The following is an 8,577-nucleotide window of genomic DNA, read 5'->3' as shown; positions in this document are numbered from 1 at the left end:
CTGAATGGCACTGTGGAGACAGAGAGAGAGGACCTCCTGTTACCTCCCATGATACCTGAATGGCACTGTGGAGACAGAGAGAGAGGACCTCCTGTTACCTCCCATGATACCTGAATGGCACTGTGGAGACAGAGAGAGAGGACCTCCTGTTACCTCCCATGATACCTGAATGGCACTGTGGAGACAGAGAGAGAGGACCTCCCTGTTACCTCCCATGATACCTGAATGGCACTGTGGAGACAGAGAGAGAGGACCTCCTGTTACCTCCCATGATACCTGAATGGTACTGTGGAGACAGAGAGAGAGGACCTCCTGTTACCTCCCATGATACCTGAATGGCACTGTGGAGACAGAGAGAGAGAGGACCTCCTGTTACCTCCCATGATACCTGAATGGTACTGTGGAGACAGAGAGAGAGGACCTCCTGTTACCTCCCATGATACCTGAATGGTACTGTGGAGACAGAGAGAGAGGACCTCCTGTTACCTCCCCATGATACCTGAATGGTACTGTGGAGACAGAGAGAGAGAGAGGACCTCCTGTTACCTCCCATGATACCTGAATGGCACTGTGGAGACAGAGAGAGAGGACCTCCTGTTACCTCCCATGATACCTGAATGGTACTGTGGAGACAGAGAGAGAGAGAGGACCTCCTGTTACCTCCCATGATACCTGAATGGCACTGTGGAGACAGAGAGAGAGGACCTCCTGTTACCTCCCATGATACCTGAATGGCACTGTGGAGACAGAGAGAGAGAGAGGACCTCCTGTTACCTCCCATGATACCTGAATGGCACTGTGGAGACAGAGAGAGAGAGGACCTCCTGTTACCTCCCATGATACCTGAATGGCACTGTGGAGACAGAGAGAGAGGACCTCCTGTTACCTCCCATGATACCTGAATGGCACTGTGGAGAGACAGAGAGAGAGAGAGGACCTCCTGTTACCTCCCATGATACCTGAATGGCACTGTGGAGACAGAGAGAGAGAGGACCTCCTGTTACCTCCCATGATACCTGAATGGCACTGTGGAGACAGAGAGAGAGGACCTCCTGTTACCTCCCATGATACCTGAATGGTACTGTGGAGACAGAGAGAGAGGACCTCCTGTTACCTCCCATGATACCTGAATGGCACTGTGGAGACAGAGAGAGAGAGGACCTCCTGTTACCTCCCATGATACCTGAATGGCACTGTGGAGACAGAGAGGACCTCCTGTTACCTCCCATGATACCTGAATGGTACTGTGGAGACAGAGAGAGAGGACCTCCTGTTACCTCCCATGATACCTGAATGGCACTGTGGAGACAGAGAGAGAGCACTCCTGTTACCTCCCATGATACCTGAATGGCACTGTGGAGACAGAGAGAGAGAGGACCTCCTGTTACCTCCCATGATACCTGAATGGCACTGTGGAGACAGAGAGAGAGGACCTCCTGTTACCTCCCATGATACCTGAATGGCACTGTGGAGACAGAGAGAGAGGACCTCCTGTTACCTCCCATGATACCTGAATGGCACTGTGGAGACAGAGAGAGAGGACCTCCTGTTACCTCCCATGATACCTGAATGGCACTGTGGAGACAGAGAGAGGGACCTCCTGTTACCTCCCATGATACCTGAATGGCACTGTGGAGACAGAGAGAGAGGACCTCCTGTTACCTCCCATGATACCTGAATGGCACTGTGGAGACAGAGAGAGAGGACCTCCTGTTACCTCCCATGATACCTGAATGGCACTGTGGAGACAGAGAGAGGACCTCCTGTTACCTCCCATGATACCTGAATGGCACTGTGGAGACAGAGAGAGAGGACCTCCTGTTACCTCCCATGATACCTGAATGGCACTGTGGAGACAGAGAGAGAGAGGACCTCCTGTTACCTCCCATGATACCTGAATGGCACTGTGGAGACAGAGAGAGAGAGGACCTCCTGTTACCTCCCATGATACCTGAATGGTACTGTGGAGACAGAGAGAGAGGACCTCCTGTTACCTCCCATGATACCTGAATGGCACTGTGGAGACAGAGAGAGAGGACCTCCTGTTACCTCCCATGATACCTGAATGGCACTGTGGAGACAGAGAGAGAGGACCTCCTGTTACCTCCCATGATACCTGAATGGTACTGTGGAGACAGAGAGAGAGAGAGGACCTCCTGTTACCTCCCATGATACCTGAATGGCACTGTGGAGACAGAGAGAGAGAGGACCTCCTGTTACCTCCCATGATACCTGAATGGCACTGTGGAGACAGAGAGAGAGGACCTCCTATTACTAACACAACATGGGCCCTGGTCAAAAGTAGTGCACTATATAGGGAATAGGGTGCCATTTGTGGCAGAGGCTTTCTAATCCCGAAGTATCTAACTATATTAAACTAAATAAAACTTCCTGAGGTATAGGTTAGGAGGCAGTTTTGGAAGCACTCACTGAAATTGCATATAAGTTGTAGATGTTCTCCAGGCTGTTGTCGCTTTGGTGCAGCAGGGCGGTGGCGCTACTCCCTAGGTCCATGCTGGGCTCCGTACTGGCCTCCGTGCTCAGTACCCCGTTGCTATGGCCACCGCTGTCCCCATTCATCAAGATGACATTACTGAGACTGCTGGACGCGTCTGTGGTGGACATCTCTGGCTCGCTCCCCACCCCGACCTCTCCAAAACCTCCACCCAACACCCCCACGAGCCCAACCTCCGTGTCCGCCTGCGGTGCTCCCTCCCTGGGCTCTGTGTCAGGGCCGCTGCCCCCCTCCCTGGTACTACCCTCCAGGTTCTCCTTGCTGTTGGAGAGGCGGTGTCGGCTGGCCAGCTGTGGGAGCCTGAGGCGGGTCTGTCTGCGGCCCGTGCCCCCTGGACCACCTCCTCCTGTCTTGGGGCTGATGCAGGGGCTGCTGGTACGGCTGATGGAAGAGGGAGGGGCTGACTTCCTGCCTGACGCTGGAGAGGCTGCGGAGACAGACAAAAAGAGAGGGAGGGGCTCAGTAAAACAGCTTGACCTCATCCTTCCTGTGTATATGGGCTATGCTGTGTATTGTGTTGTACACTATGAAAAGAAAGAAATACATGCTTGTTCTGGTTTCGGGTGTTTTATTACCGCTCTCTGAATGACTGGTTTGTTTAACAACAGGAAACTACTGCAGATGATGACTGGGCTATCATCAAGCTAATCAGGGACTTGGAACCAACAGTCACTTGAATGACCAAAAAGCAGCAAGATTCCATAGAGACAGGAATGAAACGTAACCAGGAATGGAGACATGAGTGAGAGAGGCCGTGTCCCAAACTGCACCCTCTTCCCTATATAGTGCACTACTTTTGACCAGGGGTCCACAGGGACGATGCACTATAAAGGGAATAAGGTGCCATTTGGGATGCACAAAGGATGACATCAGACCTTTGAGGATGTTGAGGAACCCAGCAGGCGCGGAGATGGAGGAGACCGTTTCTCCTCCTCCTATCCTCAGTAGCTCCTCCCCCTCGCTGCGGCTCTGCAGACTGTGTAGCCCGTTAAGCCCCGCCTCCCGGGGAGCCAGGTAAACACTAGGGTCAAAACTCTCTCTGGGAAACTTGACGATCTTCTGAGACTTGATCCAGCGGCCGTTCACAAACTGGAACCTCTTCAGGTGTACTATCTGCAATGAAGAACAACATGAACTAATGAAACACTGATGTAGATATGTTTACATCACAGGTGCCACGTAGCCTAGTGGTTAGAGAGGTGAGCCAGCAACCGGAGGGTTGCCAGTTCGAAGCCTGAGTCCAACGGGAAAAATCTGTTGGGAAGTGAGTTAGCAACCGGAGGGTTGCTGATATCAAATCCTAAATGCCATTGCCTGCCGTTGTGCCCTTGAGCAAGGCACTTAACCCCCCCCACAACAACAACTCCCCAGTGTGGCAGCCCCCCACACCTCTCCAACACCTCTATATGTACAGTGGGGAAAAAAAGTATTTAGTCAGCCACCAATTGTGCAAGTTCTCCCACTTAAAAAGATGAGAGAGGCCTGTAATTTTCATCATAGGTACACGTCAACTATGACAGACAAAATGAGATTTTTTTTCCCAGAAAATCACATTGTAGGATTTTTAATGAATTTATTTGCAAATTATGGTGGAAAATAATTTTTTGTCAATAACAAAAGTTTCTCAATACTTTGTTATATACCCTTTTTTGGCAATGACACAGGTCAAACATTTTCTGTAAGTCTTCACAAGGTTTTCACACACTGTTGCTGGTATTTTGGCCCATTCCTCCATGCAGATCTCCTCTAGAGCAGTGATGTTTTGGGGCTGTCGCTGGGCAACACGGACTTTCAACTCCCTCCAAAGATTTTCTATGGGGTTGAGATCTGGAGACTGGCTAGGCCACTCCAGGACCTTGAAATGCTTCTTACGAAGCCACTCCTTCGTTGCCCGGGCGGTGTGTTTGGGATCATTGTCATGCTGAAAGACCCAGCCACGTTTCATCTTCAATGCCCTTGCTGATGGAAGGAGGTTTTCACTCAAAATCTCACGATACATGGCCCCATTCATTCTTTCCTTTCACGGATCAGTCGTCCTGGTCCCTTTGCAGAAAAAACAGCCCCAAAGCATGATGTTTCCACCCCCCATGCTTCACAGTAGGTATGGTGTTCTTTGGATGCAACTCAGCATTCTTTGTCCTCCAAACACGACGAGTTGAGGTTTTACCAAAAAGTTATATTTTGGTTTCATCTGACCATATGACATTCTCCCAATCCTCTTCTGGATCATCCAAATGCACTCTAGCAAACTTCAGACGGGCCTGGACATGTACTGGCTTAAGCAGGGGGACACGTCTGTCACTGCAGGATTTGAGTCCCTGGCGGCGTAGTGTGTTACTGATGGTAGGCTTTGTTACTTTGGTCCCAGCTCTCTGCAGGTCATTCACTAGGTACCCCCGTTTGGTTCTGGGATTTTTGCTCACCGTTCTTGTGATCATTTTGACCCCACAGGGTGAGATCTTGCGTGGAGCCCCAGATCGAGGGAGATTATCAGTGGTCTTGTATGTCTTCCATTTCCTAATAATTGCTCCCACAGTTGATTTCTTCAAACCAAGCTGCTTACCTATTGCAGATTCAGTCTTCCCAGCCTGGTGCAGGTCTACAATTTTGTTTCTGGTGTCCTTTGACAGCTCTTTGGTCTTGGCCATAGTGGAGTTTGGAGTGTGACTGTTTGAGGTTGTGGACAGGTGTCTTTTATACTGATAACAAGTTCAAACAGGTGCCATTAATACAGGTAACGAATGGAGGACAGAGGAGCCTCTTAAAGAAGAAGTTACAGGTCTGTGAGAGCCAGAAATCTTGCTTGTTTGTAGGTGACCAAATACTTATTTTCCACCATAATTTGCAAATAAATTCATTAAAAATCCTACAATGTGATTTTCTGGATTCTTTCCCCCTCAATTTGTCTGTCATAGTTGACGTGTACCTATGATGAAAATTACAGGCCTCTCTCATCTTTTTAAGTGGGAGAACTTGCACAATTGGTGGCTGACTAAATACTTTTTTCCCCCCACTGTATGTACTGTAGTGATGGTGGGTACTATGTACTGTAGTGATGGTGGGTACTATGTACTGTGGTGATGGTGGGTACTATGTACTGTGGTGATGGTGATACTATGTACTGTAGTGATGGTGATACTATGTACTGTAGTGATGGTGATACTATGTACTGTAGTGATGGTGATACTATGTACTGTAGTGATGGTGATACTATGTACTGTAGTGATGGTGGGTACTATGTACTGTACTGATGGTGGGTACTATGTACTGTAGTGATGGTGGGTACTATGTACTGTAGTGATGGTGATACTATGTACTGTAGTGATGGTGATACTATGTACTGTAGTGATGGTGGGTACTATGTACTGTAGTGATGGTGGGTACTATGTACTGTAGTGATGGTGGGTAATATGTACTGTACTGATGGTGGGTACTATGTACTGTACTGATGGTGGGTACTATGTACTGCAGTGATGGTGATACTATGTACTGTAGTGATGGTGGGTACTATGTACTGTAGTGATGGTGATACTATGTACTGTAGTGATGGTGATACTATGTACTGTAGTGATGGTGATACTATGTACTGTACTGATGGTGGGTACTATGTACTGTAGTGATGGTGATACTATGTACTGTAGTGATGGTGGGTACTATGTACTGTAGTGATACTATGTACTGTAGTGATGGTGATACTATGTACTGTAGTGATGGTGATACTATGTACTGTACTGATGGTGGGTACTATGTACTGTAGTGATGGTGGGTACTATGTACTGTAGTGATGGTGATACTATGTACTGTAGTGATGGTGGGTACTATGTACTGTAGTGATGGTGATACTATGTACTGTAGTGATGGTGATACTATGTACTGTAGTGATGGTGGGTACTATGTACTGTAGTGATGGTGGGTACTATGTACTGTACTGATGGTGGGTACTATGTACTGTAGTGATGGTGATACTATGTACTGTAGTGATGGTGATACTATGTACTGTAGTGATGGTGATACTATGTACTGTACTGATGGTGGGAACTATGTACTGTAGTGATGGTGATACTATGTACTGTAGTGATGGTGGGTACTATACTGTAGTGATGGTGATACTATGTACTGTACTGATGGTGGGTACTATGTACTGTACTGATGGTGGGTACTAGTCTTAATAGTGTACAGTGTCTGTCTGTGTGTCAGTGTTTTGACCAGTATGGGTGGTAGCATCATAACATCTAACTACAGTATCTGGTAGCATCATAACATCTAACTACAGTATCTGGTAGCATCATAACATCTAACTACAGTATCTGGTAGCATCATAACATCTAACTACAGTATCTGGTAGCATCATAACATCTAACTACAGTATCTGGTAGCATCATAACATCTAACTACAGTATCTGGTAGCATCATAACATCTAACTACAGTATCTGGTAGCATCATAACATCTAACTACAGTCTCTGGTAGCATCATAACATCTAACTACAGTAGACAGTCTCTCGTAGCATCATGACATCTAACTACAGTAGACAGTCTCTGGTAGCATCATAACATCTAACTACAGTAGACAGTCTCTGGTAGCATCATAACATCTAACTACAGTAGACAGTATCTGGTAGCATCATAACATCTAACTACAGTAGACAGTATCTGGTAGCATCATAACATCTAACTACAGTATCTGGTAGCATCATAACATCTAACTACAGTATCTGGTAGCATCATAACATCTAACTACAGTATCTGGTAGCATCATAACATCTAACTACAGTCTCTGGTAGCATCATAACATCTAACTACAGTATCTGGTAGCATCATAACATCTAACTACAGTATCTGGTAGCATCATAACATCTAACTACAGTCTCTGGTAGCATCATAACATCTAACTACAGTCTCTGGTAGCATCATAACATTAACTACAGTATCTGGTAGCATCATAACATCTAACTACAGTATCTGGTAGCATCATAACATCTAACTACAGTATCTGGTAGCATCATAACATCTAACTACAGTCTCTGGTAGCATCATAACATCTAACTACAGTATCTGGTAGCATCATAACATCTAACTACAGTATCTGGTAGCATCATAACATCTAACTACAGTCTCTGGTAGCATCATAACATCTAACTACAGTAGACAGTATCTGGTAGCATCATAACATCTAACTACAGTAGACAGTCTCTGGTAGCATCATAACATCTAACTACAGTATCTGGTAGCATCATAACATCTAACTACAGTAGACAGTATCTGGTAGCATCATAACATCTAACTACAGTAGACAGTATCTGGTAGCATCATAACATCTAACTACAGTATCTGGTAGCATCATAACATTAACTACAGTCTCTGGTAGCATCATAACATCTAACTACAGTAGACAGTATCTGGTAGCATCATAACATCTAACTACAGTATCTGGTAGCATCATAACATTAACTACAGTATCTGGTAGCATCATAACATCTAACTACAGTATCTGGTAGCATCATAACATCTAACTACAGTATCTGGTAGCATCATAACATCTAACTACAGTATCTGGTAGCATCATAACATCTAACTACAGTATCTGGTAGCATCATAACATCTAACTACAGTATCTGGTAGCATCATAACATCTAACTACAGTATCTGGTAGCATTATAACATCTAACTACAGTATCTGGTAGCATCATAACATCTAACTACAGTATCTGGTAGCATCATAACATCTAACTACAGTATCTGGTAGCATCATAACATCTAACTACAGTAGACAGTCTCTGGTAGCATCATAACATCTAACTACAGTAGACAGTATCTGGTAGCATCATAACATCTAACTACAGTATCTGGTAGCATCATAACATTAACTACAGTATCTGGTAGCATCATAACATCTAACTACAGTATCTGGTAGCATCATAACATCTAACTACAGTATCTGGTAGCATCATAACATCTAACTACAGTATCTGGTAGCATCATAACATCTAACTACAGTCTCTGGTAGCATCATAACATCTAACTACAGTATCTGGTAGCATCATAACATCTAACTACAGTATC

The 8,577-nt window shown here is 45.7% G+C and overlaps 1 protein-coding gene across 3 annotated transcripts in view; it reads right to left on the bottom strand.

Annotated features, from left to right (window-relative positions):
• LOC121567679 (ubiquitin carboxyl-terminal hydrolase 32) overlaps positions 1 to 8,577 on the bottom strand; it is a 97,623-nt gene that overhangs the window by 961 nt on the left and 88,085 nt on the right. For 2 of the 3 annotated variants that reach the window (XM_041877891.2, XM_041877892.2), the window contains exons 31-32: positions 3,391 to 3,628; positions 2,431 to 2,942 (exon numbers count right to left, since the gene is read on the bottom strand). In XM_041877891.2, the coding sequence (XP_041733825.1) occupies positions 2,431 to 2,942; positions 3,391 to 3,628 (750 nt within the window). Of the gene's footprint in view, positions 1 to 1,603; positions 2,243 to 2,430; positions 2,943 to 3,390; positions 3,629 to 8,577 lie in introns of those variants that run through there. The other variant, XM_041877893.2, reaches the window with a different exon arrangement.

This window comes from Coregonus clupeaformis, chromosome 6 (assembly GCF_020615455.1).
Source record: "Coregonus clupeaformis isolate EN_2021a chromosome 6, ASM2061545v1, whole genome shotgun sequence".
Taxonomy (NCBI): Eukaryota; Metazoa; Chordata; class Actinopteri; order Salmoniformes; family Salmonidae; genus Coregonus; species Coregonus clupeaformis.
This window is presented reverse-complemented; position numbering and strand designations above follow the sequence as displayed.